Below are 18159 nucleotides of genomic sequence, written 5' to 3' on the forward strand. Positions count from 1 at the left end.
TTTCACCCTGCCTGAAAGAAGGATTGGGTTTGTTTCATTAGCTTTTTTTATTTTAATACATAGTAAAGATATTAAAAGTTCTTTTGAAGGATAATTTCAGCATACAATTTTTATAACATTAATCAACAAGCACAGTTGACTTGTAACTACAATTTTCATGTGCTTTAAAAGAATATCTTAGTTCTGGTGGTTTTGGTCGCTGGAATAAAACTTGGATAAAACCTTCTGGCACTCTGAACCTGTACCTTGAAAGTGCTTTTTTACAGATTCAGCTTCTGTCCTCCAGCTTTCAGTTCCTTATTGGTTGTAGTGGCTTCGTACCAGATTAGGACAATTGGCCCCATCAAGCATTTATATAAATGAAATATTAGCAGCTGCAGATTCCCTATCTGTTGTCTTAGAATCCTAGATTGGTTTGGATTGGAAAGGACCTTAAAGCTCATCTCATTCTAACCCCTGCCATGGAGAGGGACACCCTCCACTCTCCCAGATTGCTCCAAGCCCCATCCAGCCTGGCCTTGGACACTTTTTTCATACATTTGAGTGGGACAAGAGCTGTCTTGCTGAAGTGGGTGTTACCCATCAGTTCTTCACTGGTGGGGCCCCCTTACCTGCACAGGTGAGAGAACCCACTGTGTCCCCACAGTGCCAGCTCCAGTAACTGGAGAACAGTGAAATCTATTCTCCAGTTCCACAAAGGGAATAGTTTCCCTTTGTGCCCCTCTGCTCCAGCAAACAGCTCTGGTGTGTCAGAAGACTTTACTAATTCAGTTTTAGTGTGTATAATTGTTTAATTGTAATGTAAGAAGCCATTGTTCCTTAATTATTCCTTTAGGTCTTTCACCATTGAAATCTGGTCATACTTAGTCTGCTATTACAGAGAAATTAATATTCAACAACTAGGGTTCTGAAAAAACAACAGAGGAGTAAAGGCAGTTCTGGATTATAAGAGTTTAAACCTTTATCTCAAGGAGGTATTCTTTCAAAATGAAGACCTCTCTTTTCATAATAGCAATTTTCTCTTCACTTTTCTCATGTCGGTTTATTTAAATAATTCCTAAGTGTGGGTTTTTAAGACGCCATCCTTTTTCAAGGCCTCTGTGTTCATTCATATTAGTCAAACTTAACATCAGAGCATCCTTTCACTTTTGTCTCTGAGAGTCTTTTTCCCACCTCCAGCCTGCTTCCCAAGGAAGCCTTTGGTGCTGAAGGCTCCCAGCTCATCCTCTGTATCAGCAGGGCCCAGCTCTTCTTGCTATTGACTCATTTTGTTTCTTACAGTGGCCATAAAGTGCCTTCCCTAGAGGTAGTAATTTTGACCCCTGCTTCTGTAGATTGATAACTTCTTAGGAGTCCCTGTGTTCTCTGAATTGTTTCTAGGAAAAAAAGGAGTGCCACGAGCAGCTTGCAGGAGGGGGGATTGTTCTGTTGTGCTTTCAGGGAGTGCGAGCTGTAATGACCCTCACACTGTTCTTAGTGCTGCAGACACACAACTCTGACACCAGCGTGAGGAATAACACACACAGAGCAATAAGCTTGGGATGAGTCTGTGTTTCCAGGTGCAAGTGGTCCTCGTGTAGTTCACCTAGTGCTTCCAAAGGAAAAAAGAAAACCATTCTACTTGCTGTCAAATTAAAGGTCACTTAAATGGATCTCTTACCGCTTGTGCCCTGTAACACACCAGTGCCTGTACAGCAGCAGTGTCACCTGCCTTCACTAGTGGTGTTGCTGTTCTACGTGTGTGGTTACTTCTTCTACTGCTCTATTTTCTGAGAGACCAGGATGTCCCTGGCCATCATCCAAATTGGTTTTATATTGCAAAGATGAGGAAGATGATGTACTGGTTATATGTGACTGCTATTAGCTGATTTATGGCCTGGAGTATATTGTTCATTAAGGCTAACAGTGTAGAGGTTAAAAGTCGTGTGAAGCTGAGATTGGTAGATCATTTTGCAGAAAGAACATTATCACAAAGTATAGGAAAACCTGACTTGAAGGATATTGATTGTACAGAACAAATGCTTCTACATGAAGAAAGAATTAAATCTGCATTTGTAAGTTTAACTGACCTCTCTATAGACATTTGTATCATGACACATGTTATATGCAGTTTCTTCCACAAAACAGACAGATCTGGTCATCTAGGTTTTTTAGAAACAGCAGTTTCAAACCTAGCTTCTAGAAGGTTGTTTCCTCCATGTTAAAGAGTCACAGTGTGTTTCTCCTCTACAGCCACCTGTTTTCCCTCTAGTTCCATTCCCAACCAGGATATAATAATAATAAGATGTAATAGGTAGACCAGGAATAGAATATTCACCTAAGTATCCTTAACTGAGCAACTTCTACAAAAAGCTTGTAGCTCTGTGAATTTGTGTATTCAAAGCTTATAACTTTAATTATTCAGAAAATTGATATAAGGTGACTTTTCATACAGATTAATTAATAGCTGAGGGCAAAGATGGTTTACTAGTTTTGGTGCCAGTGAGCCTGTATATTTTGTGTGAGCAGTTTGTTTGTTTTATTCCTAGTGTGTAAACCCATGTTTAGTTTGACTTTCTAATTTACTAATCAAAGTTAACTTCAATTAATATTCAGTCCTAAAATGAACTGAGCAATATCTTTCTTGAAAGGACATGTTGCAACATTTAGGGATTACATTAGCTGAATTAAAGCTAACAGTTTCTGATTTTTCTGTTTTCTGTACGTTATTTAGATAAAAGTTTTATCCGACTCTCTTCTAATGTTCTGTGATAATATAGGATATTAGGAGCGTAATAGGAGCAGGAACTAGGCAGAAAAATAGTTTTTATAAAAAGCACTGATTCTGAGAAGAGTGTGGACTGAATACTTGCATTAAAAGTCCATGTACGTGATGTGTGAGCTGTGACTAGAGTGTGAATTCAGGCAATAATAATAAAATGAAGTAACATCTCATTAAGGTACTTTTTTGGTATGGAAAAAGTGGGGCAGATCAACAGCATCTGGTGCATTTCAGGAAACCTTTCATTCACGTAGATTTTCAGTAATTGTAGAACTTGTTGTTTAATTTATTAGGAAAATTATGTCTCTGTGCTTACCTGTTTTTCATTTGCACATCATATATTAAAAATTAGCAATTGAGCCCTCTAACCATGAACACTAACAGGTAGCCCTGAGGCCAGCTGCAGTACTTGCGAGCTAAATCTGCTTTTTTGGTAGTTGGAGTTGTAACTTTTCCACTGAATTGTATCATCTGCAGGAAGCCAAGGCAGCTGTGGAGGAGACAAGAGCCCTGCGAAGCAGAATTCACCTTGCAGAGGCTGCACAAAGGCAGGCCCGGGGAATAGAGATGGACTATGAAGAAGTGATTCACCTGTTAGAGGCTGAAATTGGAGAGCTGAAGGCTCAGCTCGCTGAGCATTCTGGCCAAAATAAAGTAAGCAAAGCCTGTCAGAGTTACCATGGTTTCCTTCCTGTTGTCATGTATCTTGTTTTCATTTTCTTTTCATCTGCTTTTCTAAAGTAGGTCACTGTTTGTCTTGTATTATTCAATAACTGGGATGATGTGTAGCGAAGGGGGTAATGTGAAGTGTACGAAGCTTCCTTTCACCAGACATCTTTGGGCTGGAAAAACAGGAGCTCCCAGCATATTTGGGTTATAGGTCAGCATATCTCAAGCATTAAGCATGGAATAGTTTCTGGGCTGCAGATACATTGTCTTTAAAGGACTACACCTTGCATATATTTGTATGCTTTTGTACTCATGTGAAAATGGCCTTCAGGTTTATGTTTTTGTTAGGCAAATAACACCCCTGTCCTGTTCTAGAGTAAACTTAGATTTAATTAAAATAATCATTTAAATACTACTAATCCCGCCAATTTTTTTTTTTAATTGAGCCTTATATTTTAAACCCACATCATCTTCAGTGAGGCTTTTCAGAACAGGCTAAGAAATAAAATATTGGAGGCACTTTAAAATTTTTCCCTGTAACTCCTGACCTGTGTTCTAGACACGGTTTGAACAAATGCAAACAGGTTGGCATTTTTGAGATTACCTTGTTTTTCTCATGAAAAATGGATGTGCATATGACCTGGTGAAGAAAACCTACTGAAATGTTGCCTTGTTTAATCCTGAGAATTAATTTAATATTTCAAGACATTGGAAGGTAAAGCCAAGCTCTGAGGTAAACAAGCTTGCAGAGAGCAGCTTAACCAAGTCCCTGTGGCTCCCAGGGAGGAATTCCTCTCATCCAGTTGTGAGTGATGAGGTGAATCACACCCTGGAAGTTCTTTCTGAACATTTGGGTGAGATGCCCCATCTTTTATGTCAGGTGTTCTTGCAGCACTGTTTGTTTTCTAGGACTTGTATAAACAGCCAAATTTTAAGAAATTCAGAGGGTGTGGGTTACTTTCCTGGGGGTTTGTTCCAGAGATTGTAGCTTGAATTCCTGAAATTCTGACTGACTACTTCAACACCTGTGTGGAGATTTGAACCTCTGCATTTCTTATCCAAAAGAAGCAGTATCAAGTAGGTACCAACTCCATATTACAGCCTTTTTAGTGTGAAAGATGAGGTCCCTCACCAGCTCTTTCTCCAGAGTGGACAGTGACATTACCAAAACAAAGGTGTTTGAATCAACAGATCCTTTGACATTCAGGGTGATGATGATTCTGCTGCTTTGTACAGTGTATACAAACAAATTATTTGCTTCCAGTAAAGTTAATAAGTGGGTTTGGGTGATTTTTTGATAAGAGTTTTAGAGTAGGTTGTGAGCTTTCAGAATGATCACCTGCAGTGTGATGTAAAAGTTTATTTTTAACTACAGTGCTGTTTTCTGTATTTTGGAGAGATCTTTCTAGATCTTGTGTCCAGCAGACAGCTCAGCTAAACAGACATGCCCAGGTACATGTGAGGACTTCACTCGTGGTTCTCTCACAGGAACAGTGCCAGGCACTCTGATGAGACCCAAAGCCTCCAGGACTGGATCTAACAGGGCTCACATCCTCTGTACTGAAGGAGAGAGGGATGCATAACACTGATCAATAGGTTATACGAGTGCATGCAGAGACATCCTAGGGGGTAATTTCCTCCAAGATGTGCCATAATTACTGTAGTGGCCAAAGGATGCAAGCTAGGGGACTGAGTTTGTTCTGGCTGTTTATGGCACCCTACTGAGGGATACTGTCACCATCAGGTTGGTATTTTTGATCCATTCATCGGTCGGTTCAAACTCTCTTAATTTTCAGCCCTATCACTGTTGTTGTCTTCCAATTTTAATTTACCTTTCTATCATTTGCCAAAATCTGTTGCAGTTTGGTGCTGATTTTCCAGCTGGTCCGGCATTCCAGTTATGAGTTCTACAGAAATGTAGAAAAGAGTGTGTTAAACATTCCAAACACTCAGTTCATACCATGTCTCTGTGTGATCCATGGGAGAAAATTATTAGAATAAAAGCCATAAAATACCTTTTCCAGGAGAACATTCAAGACTTGAGAAAGAGGGTTACGGTACTTGACTGCCAGTTGCGGAAATCGGAGTCTGCCAGGAAGACATTTGAGGTGGCCACTGAAAAATTGCTACAATTTGTAGAGGTAACTTTGCCTTTCATTTCTAGCAATACCTTATTTGGAAAAGGTATGTGTTGATGTCTTTGAGGAATAAACATAGTAAAATGGCTATAAACTAGTTCACAGAGATCCTTTCATTCCTGGAAATATAGATGATGTGTAAGTGTACAGTTCCATCCAGAGGTTTACATAATCTTTGTGTTTTGCTATACTGAACAAATGAAAATGATGAGATAATTTTTTACATCTAAACTCTACCAATTTCTGTGAAACTCCTCAGAAGAAAAAGGCAGAAAAGCTAATATTTGGTAATACTTTGGAATGTTATGAAACAACAACAAAAAAAAGTGATGTTGTTATATTTACTTTGTTTAAGGGGGTTATAATATTTTGGTTTTTACTTTTGCACTTCTAGCTGGGAGACACTAGACTCTTTAATTGACAGTCAAATCCCCCACCCCCAAATAGAACATCAAACTATAAGGTATTAACTTTTTGATGGTGTTGATTTATAAACTGATAACTTCTTGACTATGACCAACAGGTTGTGCATGAAATACTCTCTGATAACTCTACCTCCTCAACAGTTTTAAGGTAATGAAATGGCAATATTAATAATGAAAAACACTGCTATTGTTTCCAAGTCTCCAAAAACTGCCTTGTAGCTATTTCTTTTCCTATGCTTTTGCTGTGTAGTTCTGAGTGTCATTTTATTGAAAGAGAGGGAATGGCATGAATTATGAATTAGGCTTTCAGGATACAGCTTCATTAACAACCTCTGAATTAAATTAAAACAGTTAGTAATTACATAGATATGATTGTCTGGATGTTTCCATAAAGTAATTATAATGTACTAAGGATTAGTTAAAATGCAAGGAACTTTAACAGTGGGTTATAATTTTTTTAATATTTTTTTAGATTCTCCTAGGTGATTTTGCATCACGATGAATCCAGTAGCATATAAATAAATTGATAAAATGTGTATCCATTTACATTTGATTAATTTTCTTGTTTAAAAAGCTGCTGGGAATATTCAAGAAGATTTAAGCAGCCTTTGGTCCTTCAGAATATTGACATGATTGTGCCTATATATCCCAGATAGCATTCTATTAATATTTATGTAACAGTAAAATTGTTCAGTCTCTTTCCTGCAGTTTTGTTTGGTACAGCTCTCAAGGAAATCAAATGCATTTAAGTGAAGTGAACTGGAACGTTATTTCAAAAAACCTGTGCAGGCTCAGACCAACTAGGATATCATAGATAATCAGTGAGATGCAGTTCCCATTGGCACTGCACACAACAGTGATGTTGTCTGTTTATAAAGTTCATAGAGTATATTTTAGTAGATGGATTTATTATCAAATACTAAGCCAAGGTGACAAGCTGACTAACTAACAGCAGAGAAGAGTTGGGTCCCATGAAGCAGTGTTCCTTCTTAAATGCTGGTATGAAAATTCCATTCAAGTTCCTTTTGTGACACCCACTGAGTCCTTGACACTGCATTTTCAGTTGTGAATGTTATTTGAATTGAACTTTCCAAATAACCTTTGTTGTTCAGCCAGGACTGCTGCTGGGGCAGACTCGCTGATTTGGTAGCGTGAATCTTTTTTGTTCATACAGTGAGAACAAAACCACTTTAGAAAAACAAGTTTACCTTTTTAAAAGGAGCAATTTCCTTTATCATCTTACAAATAAACACTTACTCTTTATTCTCTTAGTGACAGGAGAACATTGTCCACTAAAGCACTTCTGGCACGGCTGGGAAGGGTCGGACCTACTGTCACAGCAGCTCTTGCAGCAGAAGCTGGGGACCTTGCCAAGTCTGTCCGTGCCATTTTGGAAGTAGATTGTGAGTGAATGTGTCCATCTCTGTGTGCTTTGAAATCTGGTATCAGTTTATCAGCCAGGAAGATGGATAATTTCATTTAAAATTGAATGTGAACTGGCAGAATAAATCATTCCTAGCAGAGAAGGACAGAGCAGGTTCAGTGTCAGTTCAGGACACATCTTCATCAAACTATAATTAGAATATGAAGTTATTCCAGAGTACATTTCTTCACAAGAAAACTTAAAGTACAAAATCAATGCAGAAATGAGGAATATGAAGATTACCAGAATCATGTAAAACAAGCAGAATTTCATTACTTTAATGCTCTGGTTTTCATACTGGAATATTTGTAAAATGTTATTCTGCTGGATTTACATGGATATGTATCAAAGTGTTTTAATGAAGATGTTGTTGCTGTAGGGAGTGAATGTAGGCAGCAGTTCTGTTTGGAGATATCTGTGTATGTCCTCAGGTCATGAACAGAAGTCTCTTCCCATTGCTGAAAGTGATGGTAGTTCATGAGAGTTACTGTGATAAACTACATGAGTTGAAAATCTAAGAAACAACTTTGACTTTCTGTAGAATTCCTGGTTAAGATCATTGAAACAATTGTGTATTTGGATGGTATTTTCCTCTAGTTGAGCAGACATGTCAGTTCTAATCCAGCTTAAATGGACTGATTTACAGAAATGGAACAGAAATGGTACATTACAGGAGGTTTTGGAAAGGTGGTTAATTATGGTTCCCATAATTATTATATCAAAGATTCGAAGAGCTTAGACTATTTAGGAATTAATTTAGAAAGAGACTGAAAAAATGTTTCTTGAGAAAGTAAGATATGAAAAATAGGTTTTTTGACATTCTTATTGAAGCATTTATTTATTATTCACTCTGTGGCAAAGAAAGCACAATAAATTTTGTTCAAAAGTGTCCAGATAAAATTTGTTCAAAAAGTGTCCAGAATATTAGAGTTACTGGTGGAGTGAAAAGAATAACAGTGACCAGGAGAGGAGATAATTGGTTTTCCACCAGTGACAATGATAGTTCTGTCACACTGAATTGGTTTTATTACACTACACAGGAAATGGTGCAAATAAAACTTTTGGTTCTAAATGCAGCTGAATTCTAACATGTGGTTATGTCAAACATAATAGGTAGACTGCACGTTAGAGAGCTCTGGAGCCACAGCAGTAATCCATTTTATGAACCTGAGAATTAAAAATAGGTCTGCAGAGAAGGATTTAAAGATTGAACGTCATCTTTCTGAGTTCATTCTGATTTGGAGAGCATTACAGATAGATTTGGACTCTGACAAGCTTGGGTATGAGATTAAAGCTTTAAACTTCACTCGTTTTTTCTCTCTCTGTCAAAAAAAAAATTGTTAAGGCAAAGGAACTATCTAATAGCATTCTGTCTGCAGTGTTCTCTGCCAGCTTCTCACTAGATGTTTCCCACGTGATCTGAAGTTTTCTTGCAGATGGGCTGTCATTGAAAGGGGGCTCTTGTGTATGTGGCATTTCATAAATACCATACACCAAAGAGAGGAGTGTAGTAGAGACTACAGTGCAGACTGAAGGGTTTCCTTTTTCCAGGCAGGTGTCTACAACATAATAATTTGTTACTTAATTCTTAGAGAGAAAACTGGAGTTAATATTTTTGAGGTTGCTCAGTGGATCAGAATGTCTGGCTAGGCAGCCTTTGTGATACATTTTACCTTCTAAATACAACTTTGCTTTCATTATTTGCTTGATACTTGTAAATACGAAGTAAAGGAGCCCCAGCCAAAATTCCTCTTTGATTCACTTACAATACATGTGAAACAAAATCTGGGTGCTAGGACAGAGTTGTAGAGTGTTTTTCCAACAGAAGACTGCTTCCTTTGTAAAAAATCTTCCTTGACAACCAGGTCAAAATGATATATTTATGAATTATCCGCACAAACTATCCCCTTCCTCTCTAATATCCTGACGTTTTGCCTGAGGGAAGAGGCTTGAAGAAGTTCAGGGTATTCCTGAAAATCTTCAAGTACATATTGCCTTGTGGTACTGCTGCAGGTCAGCTTTCAGCTCTGCAGGCTGTGGCAGCTCTGTGAAGGCACTTTGGTGATTCTTTAGGCAAAGACTCTGAAAAGAAACAACAGCTCATTTTCCAGGGCTTACTGCTTCAGGATCCTGCAGATCCTGAAATGCAAACAATGAAGTAATAAACAGAATAATCAAGTTTATCCCTTGAAAGAGCCATTCTTCATCTTCTTTAAAGACTGTAAGCTATTTTTAGAAACCAAGCCTTGAGAGACTGTTCTGCTTTGCAGAATGTGAGCATCTCCTGAACACTTGAAATTACTTTCGTCATACAAAGGATAATAATGCCTCAGTGAAGAACTGCAGCATTTAAAAGTAGCTGCTGCCTGCACTTAGCAGACCATATGGTGCAAATCATGCTAAAAAGAATAGAGAAAGCATTTTCTTCTTTTCTATTAAAAATTTAGAAAAGGAATACACTGGGTACGGGTAATGGCCAAAAGCTGATTAACCCTGGAACATACTTATCTCCTCATCAAAGAGCAGGCAATCAGCATTTTGAAATGGGCAGTTGTATAACACAGCTTTCAAGTATTTTGGCTGCTGATTTCCTCCCTCTGCCTCTGAAACTTCTGTCCAAAAATATAATCTTGCTGTAGTTGACACAATCCCAACCATCCATATCCAGGAAGTGCTCTGAAGCCAGGTTCTCCACTCGGCAGGAACTCAAGCAGTGAATCTTGAGCTATTTTATCCCATCACGTTGCTTTAATTAGCTCTCAGCCTGGGATCTGACACAAGGCAGTCATGCTGAAGTTCACTCAAATGATCTCCAAATTAATAAAAATTCCAAAAATCCTACTTACCTTACTCATATTGATCTTGCCAGTCACTATGCATTTGATTTTGATGATCCTAAAGGCAGAAATTTTGTTGCCTGGATTTTATATTCATTTTCCTTGAATGCTGACTAGATAAAAGGAGGATGTAAACTGCTGCTGCTCAGCATCCATTAGTGCTTGTTCTCTTGATGGTTAAATTGCTTTTGATTTTTGGACAATGCTTTACATCTTTGGCATTAAAAGCTGAAATATTGGATCTATCCATTTCTTCAGTGTAGGGATTTTTCAACTATATTGTGTTTAAACGCCAGAACCATTCCATGGCTGGGAAAGTGTCAGTCCCTTTCCATTCTTTTGACAGTGTGGGTGGAACTAAGCTATAAAGCAGAGTAGCAAGGCTTCACAAATAACAATTTTGCTATTTTGAAAAGAGCCAATATTGTTAAGTATTAATATTTCTTCTGTTTGTTGCAGGCCTGGTGTGTTTGTTTATAGAATAAGTGCTATATACATTTTTGCTATTTTGTTCTTGAATCTTGTATTTTATGAACGCAGTAGTGCTGTAACTTTTTACAGGTAATTGGCTGTAGTTCATCAGCCAGAACATGGGCTGTTCCCCTTCCCCTTTTTACCTTATGCCTGTACATCAAAATGTAGCTGTAATTGTGGCATGGACAGGCATGTCTTGGTTAACTTCTGTATGTTTGGCTCCTGATATTAAAGATGCTGTATCTTGTATTTTTAGTATTAGACAAAATTATCTCCTGCAAGGTCCGATTTGTGGGGAGGAGTGTGAATTGAGAGAATACCTCTGACATTCTTTCAGCTGATGAGCTAGAACTGTGCTTTTCCTTCCTCACTGGAAGAGCTGCTTGGGAAGGAGCAGCATAATGATAACTAAAGAGATAACTGTGTATTCATTGTTCTGGCAAGGCCATAAATATTTCAGTGAATTACTGAAATCAGAAATAGAAGAGACCTGATAAATTATACAGAGTATATCCTGAACGCAGCTGTACAGGTCCCTTTTTAATAGTTTTTGCTCGCAAAAGAATTAAAATTAGTGCTGTGTGCTTTAAAGGTAAAAAACTTGTGTTTGTCAGCTAAACATTTGCTGAGACAGTACTTCCATAGAAAATACTAATTTGGTGAAATTAATATGTATTATTCCTTTGAAACTTTTAACAACAACAAAAGAGGTGAGTTTTCCCAAAAGAGAATTTATCAACTGTTTTATTCAAAGGAAAATTTCACAGTTTTGCTAGTCCCTGAAGGTCAATTTTTTTCCCCTCCAAACAAAAATACTTAATGGGAAGATAGTTTCATTTTTGTCAAAAGTAGTAATATTAAGTTACTCAATTAACTTTTTGCTGTTGGATCTTATTTGAATTGACATTAAAAAGAAATGATAAATCTCAGAATTACATTAATATTGAGATATGGCCTGGTCATCTGTAGCTCCTTCTACTTGAAGAATTGTGCTGAATTTTGAGCTCCTGGGGACAGCACAGAATCTTTTGGCACAGAATATTGTCACTTTATTCCTCCTGGAATAAATACCAAATGCTGTCAGCTCCTCAGAAGCAATGCTCCAAAATCCTTTGTTCTTTACCAAGGAGATAGGAGGGCCTGTGGCCTTATCTTTGTGGCCTCCATGGCCTCTAAAGACAACATGTTACATACAGCCTCTTCCCTGTGTAGCTGCAGAATCTCTCACTTTGCCTGGAATTTGGAATTCAGTCTCTTGTTTGCTTAGTCTCATCTTGTAAAGTCAGAGCAAGGCAGGACAAGATGGAGCAAGGCAGGAAGAGTTTGGTGCTGCTCTGAGTGCAGCCCTTGGCTCAGGCTCTGTGGAACAGGGGGATTCAGCTCCCAGCTCTGCTCCATGGAAATCTCTCTGGGCACTGAGATCTGTCTCCCAGCTCAGCCTGTGCTGGGGGCTCTGGGTCCCTGCTCTCAGCCACGTGCTGGGAGTCAGGGACCCTGTGCAGAAACAGTGGCTGCAGCTACACAAACTGGTTTGTCCAAAAATTAAACTTAATTCACCAAGAAATTTTAATACTGTTTTTATTAAATTGCAGAGTGCCCACGTTACTTTTCTGATCTGTAAACTTTGCTGGTGCAACTCAGGAATAGAGTTTGGGAATTGAAATAAAACTTGGAAATTTTCCTTTTACATCTTCAACGATGTAAACTGAGAATAACCCCGACTTAATTTTAATTTTTCCAATATGCAACATCAAATATACACAAGATGGGAAGTGGATCTGTTTCACACTATATTACAGACCTTGTTAAATTTTTGCCTTATTTTGAAAATGGGAATGTTTCATTAAAAAATTGATAGCTTTTCTGCAACTCTATAGATACATTGCAAATCAGATCACAGTAAGAAACCTGAAGGTGAACAACTTATGTACTTGCAGAAAAATTAAATTTCAAAGTTGCATAACAGTGAAAATGGTTTCTGTAATCCTCAGGAAAAAAATCCCATCATATTTAATACAGTTTTACAAGGATGCAGTCAAGAATTTGAAAGCTTTTTCTACATAACTGTTAACTTGCATCAAGACTTTTAATTTCCTGGAAATCATTTAAATTTCCAATTTTGCTTGCATGGTAAATAAGAATGAAGAGTTGTAACTCTGACAGTGTTCATAGAACTGTAATTTCAAAAAGAAAATCTGTCCAAGAATTTGAATATGTTTCATTGCAATGGAAAATAAGTGTTCCACTTAAGAAGTGTAATACTGTACAGTATTGAAAATTACTCCGATATAAATGAAATTGAGTGTGCATAAAAACTAATTTGAAAAGGGAGCACTAGACCTGTGAGACAAGTCCATTCTCTCTCCAGTCTGTAAATCTGATACAAACTGCTTTATTGACATGATTCCTACACCTTGATTAAAATTATTACCCCAATTAAAAAAAAAAAAAATTGAGTCATGAAGCAGCTGACTTGCTTGTTCATAGGTAAGAATGACAAAAACTCAAGGATTTAACAAAAGTCTTCTGAATTTATTATTAATGTTTTTTTCTGATTAAGTGTCTTACTGATAGGAAATCTTGAAAGCAGCTTTTTTTCTTCCCAGATAGTAATCTACAATTACTAGAATCTATTATTACACTAGAGATGCTATTCCCCAGCATTCTTGGGTAACTGTCAGGTTTATTAGTGACTTGTAAAAATACTTCGTTTCTGGTTTATCATTACTGTGTGTGATGTTTATGCAGTGACTTTTCATTGAGCAAAAATGCCTGGACTATGGAACAGTGTCAGGGAGCACCTTTGCACTGTCTGACCTGGAAATCTTCATTAGGAAAGGGAGTGGCTGATGAGGAAGCACAGGCTGGAGCACAGAGACAGCCATAGGCTCCCGTACGGTTTTCTGAGAACATTTTACTGGGTTGGGTTTCTTGCCTTTTTTTATCGTAATTGCTGCAGTTAAGTACTGTAGGTCTGATGCAAAGTTTCAGTGCTGTGTGCTGGATCCACATTAATTTTTTAATGCATGGTTATCCACATATTTCTAGGTAATTTAGACTTATAGCTGTGGTTTCCAGGCTGTACTTGGTCATCAACCACTGAACCGCAAAAGTCTCATGACTGATTTACAGCTTGTCTGCAGAACCTGGATTCTTTTATATTCTTTTCAATTGCATGATTTATTATGATAATATGGGAGAGGTTTCAAGGTTGGGTGGGGATCCCTGACTCAATAAAAAAAAAAAAAAAAAAGGCTGCTAAGCTGTAGCATCATCACTGATGAAATAGTAATATTTAAGTATTTATCTGTACTTAAAAGCAGTTCCTATAATGTTACAGAAATAAGTTCTGCCAGTGCAGACAAATCAAGGCTGAATTTAAAAAAAAAAAAAAAAACCAAAAACCAAAAACACAAACCAAAAAAAAACCAAAAACACAAGACCAAAAATGCTTTTGCTGTTTCACCTTTGACTGTGGTTTTGTTTGGTTTTAGTGTTATTATTGGGGTGTGAGTACAGGTGCTTTCTGACAAGCCTTAAAAACGTTCCCTAAGCCCTGTTTCTCTGGCCAGGACTGCCTTGTGTTTACAAGAAATACTTTGAAGGAGACAAGAGAGGAGTTTTTTAGTGCATAATATAATTTAAATATATCACTTCTGTGAACACAAGACATAAAAATGCCTTGCAAATGGGAAGCAGAAGAAATGTCTACATGTAATGTAAATTACACAAAATTGTAGAGAAGTAGCACTTGGTAGTTTGCCACCAAGGCATCAGAAAAGATTTGGCTGGGAAGGACCTCTAGCAATTAGTGCATCCATGTGCCTCCAGCAACACAAATTATTATTAACTCAGACAGGTATGTTAACTCAAACAGGTAATTGTTTAGCATATCCCACTGCCTCTGTGGGCCAGCTATTGCTGTCCTTAATTACCTGTGCCACTAGAAACCTTTTCCTTTGGCTTAAATCCTCCTCACTGTGGTTAAAGCCTGCTACTACTTGTCTTGACCCCTGTGGTTATTGAGAACACCCCACTGCTTCCTCTTAACTTTTAACTTTTGAAGACTGTGTAGCATCTCCACCCTGTTTGCTGTTCCCCCAAATAAATGACACTAGTTTGCTGAATTCTTCCCTACAACATCTCTCCTGGTCACTTCCTTACCTTTGTATTTCTCTGACTTCTCTCCAATTCATCAAAGTTGTGTTGAGTTCTGTACTTGAGAGCTTCCTGTGGGAGACAAAAATGGAATAAGCTTGTTTGCTTTAATATGAAATCACACCAGGTCCCAAATGGTGTTTCCTTTCCCCAGTAGCTCCATGTTACTGGTTTGTGTGAAGATTGGGCTTTCTTCTACTCCCAGAACCAAGGGCAGCTGGGTGTGCCCACTTCCTTCTGGGCAGCTGATTATCCACACCTTGAAGACAACACTCTGCTGTTGTCTTTATTCAGCTGCACCCTGTTTATTTCAGACATTTGATCCAGTTAGTCAAGCCCTTACAAAATTTTAATCTTGTTTTTCAATGGCATTTCAAAAAAAACGTCCTTTTACCAATGGGTTTTAAATCCTGAATTATCCCCAAGCTCCGCTTCCTTGGACTAAATTCACATTTTGTTGAGTGTGAGTGAAGAATGACATTGTTTTCACCTAACTGGTCTTACTTGTGGGTGTTGTTACAGGGCCCAGGAACTAGACCCTGCTTGTTTAATTTGGTTTTTGAGAATCAGAACATTACAGTAATTATGGATAAGCAGAGAAGCCAGATAAAAGCTCACACTAATAAGGACAGAATAATTTTAGACCCTGATCAAATCAGAAAATACATTTAAATATCAGTTATGAACAAGTTGCATGCTGATTTATTGGTGATTGAACATGCATGTTAATCCCCATGTTTCACAGTAAGGAAAAACACAATTCAGTGTCTAAAGCTTGTATTTCAAGACAGTTCTTTAATGTGACCTAGATTTCAGAACTCTGTTGTTGCTGCTAGAAAAGCGAATTATTCTCTCTCCATTCACTTACCTTTAATGAGAAAAGATGAGTCAGCTTTTGAATAGGCACTGCCTGTCCTGACTTTCAAATCAAAACATTTTAATAATGAAAAACAAGTGGGATTATTATATCTTAAAATACAGATGACCTAACAAGATTAGTGCAGTATCATTAGGATAATTTCCAGCATCTCTGAAAAAAAAGGTCATTAAAGAGCAGACCTTTAAAAGTCTATGGACTTGTTTAGTTCAGACTGTGACCCCTCTATGAAAAAATCAGTTGACTTTGTGCCTCTTCCCATACAAGTTGTATTTGCTCTTGGTAGCTATGGAGACTGAAGTCAAAACTCTCCAGATTCAACAATTTTACTGGATGGTAAATACTTCCTAATTATTGTCTCTATTAATTTGTGTTGACATAATGCTTGGAATTTTGATATATTAATCCTTCATTATAGCATGGTGTTTTGACTTAAGGGAGGAAAGAAACTTTAAAATTCTGTGTCACGGAGATGCAAATTGCTCCCAAGTTGGAGAAAATACACAGGGGAAGCAGGAACTGGTCTCGGCCCCAGATCAGTGTCTGAAAGCCAGAAAATACCCTGGTGAGACAGGAATTTATCCTTGAGGGGTCAGTCCCAGATCCGAGTCTGACGTCCTTCTTTTTTGGCTGGCAGGGACAGCTCAGATTTAGTCAGCTGGTTGTGGGGAGAGGTGGATACCCCGATGCCTCCCTGTGGGTCTGGGTGCCAGGGAGCTCCTGTGTCACCATTTAAGGTGACCAAAACCAAAGTGACCATTGCAGTGGAGCTGATCCAAAGCAGTGTGTGTGCTTTTGGCAGTCAGTGCTGAGTTCATTTTCTTTGAGCATCCTGAGAGATCTGGATTCATGCTGACAAGGGGGAGGGGGATGAGCAGCCCTTTGTTGGGAATCAGTGTGTGCTGAAGCTATCAGGGCTCATCTTGTCTCAGAGGGCTCGTAGGCTTTCCTGTCAGCTCCTGCAGTTGTCACATTTTTTCACTTCTCCTCAGTAGGTAGGAGTGAGAAGCTGAGGGCCAGCAGAGTTGCTTAGACATATATGGCACACCAGTGTGTTAATTTAAATGGAAAGAAGTACAGGGAAAGTTGATTGCCAAGAATGAGAGAGGAAGCTTTTTAAAAGTGTGTTTTAAGGAGAATTTGCCAGAGGAAAATATAATTGCTTGGTGCTTATAAAGGAGACCTAAAGGAGGTAAAAAATGTATGTATGGCTCAGACTAGATCTGTTACCTCATGGCATGAGGCATATGGATCATTAACTGAGAGTTGAGGGAAATTTTTGCCTTACATTAGTGATTGCTGTGGGTATTGTGTTTGGTAACAGGAATTTTCCTTTACCTGTAAATTTTACCTTTACAGTTCAGGTAAAGTTCAGTATGCTAGATTGAGGCACTTTGTGATTTTTTTTTTTCCCTTCAGATGTAAAACAAAAAAGGAAATCTATCTTAGATTTTAAGAACTTTTAACATTATCTCTAAAATATTTAAAATTATTTCTAAAGCCTCTTCTTTTACCTATGTGTAGCTACAGGCTTTTCTGTATCAGGCTAAAAGAATGGCTTGAGTTGATGTATTCTTACAATTCTTGCTTCAAAAGGAAAAAATATTACTTTGGTCAGTCCTTGCTGTGAAATGAGCTGAGCACAGAGTGGTTCTGTCTCTCAGTTGTAGGTGGTTCGTGCCAGCCCCTTGTGCAGTTTAATTTCATCATCAGTGCAAAACAAGTGAGATATTACTTAGCAAGAAAGGCATATCATGTAATACTATTGCTTTTTAAATCTCAGACAATTTCTGCTCAATTCTAATTTTAGGCAGTCATTTTAATTTGTTACCAGTGAATGCTTTCTAATTAAACTTGCATTTAACGATCACATGCGTCAGTGAGCAATGTGAGCTGACAGTGATGGAAGTGGGTGGATAGCACAATAGATGCTGACAAGAGAAGTTGATCCAGTAAGGAGAGGAGATGGATGAATTCCGGAACAGAGGAATCAGGGGAGCAAGAAAGGAGGGAAACTGGGTAAAAAGAAATGGCTTCTTGGGCCATGCAGTGAGTTATTCCAGGCTATTCCTAATTACCTGGTCCTGGTGGTGAATGCCCTGTGTGCAGAGCCTTGAACTTCTGTAATAAGAATGGGTTATTCCAGGTTCTTTTTAATCAGGTGAAAGTGTCTTGTACCAATTCAGAACAAGAATGTCCTCCAGACAGTACTTACTTCCATGAATTTAACTTTTGTTAGCCTACATGGCATTGGTGTAAAATTCCCCAGTGATGGACTGTTTCTCTAATTTAAGAATTAATAATGTGTTTCCTGTCTTCTCTTCAGCGCTTCGAGATTCATAGGTATAAACAAAACTAATTTTTAATTTAATTTATGCAAATATTCCTCAAAAATTA

General features: G+C 38.0%; 1 protein-coding gene across 6 annotated transcripts in view; it reads left to right on the forward strand.

Moving 5' to 3' along the window:
• STXBP4 (syntaxin binding protein 4) overlaps window positions 1-18159 on the forward strand; it is an 80708-nt gene that overhangs the window by 27530 nt on the left and 35019 nt on the right. For all 6 annotated transcript variants that reach the window (XR_001863599.1, XM_017739176.1, XM_008637576.2 and 3 more), the window contains 4 exons: window positions 3239-3415; window positions 5455-5571; window positions 6092-6141; window positions 7266-7396. Coding sequence is in view for 5 of the 6 variants with exons in the window: in XM_017739176.1 (XP_017594665.1) it covers window positions 3239-3415; window positions 5455-5571; window positions 6092-6141; window positions 7266-7396 (475 nt within the window). In the remaining variant the exon portion in view is untranslated. The remainder of the gene's footprint in view (window positions 1-3238; window positions 3416-5454; window positions 5572-6091; window positions 6142-7265; window positions 7397-18159) is intronic.

This window comes from Corvus brachyrhynchos, unplaced genomic scaffold, assembly GCF_000691975.1.
Source record: "Corvus brachyrhynchos isolate BGI_N302 unplaced genomic scaffold, ASM69197v1 scaffold407, whole genome shotgun sequence".
NCBI classification, from domain to species: Eukaryota; Metazoa; Chordata; class Aves; order Passeriformes; family Corvidae; genus Corvus; species Corvus brachyrhynchos.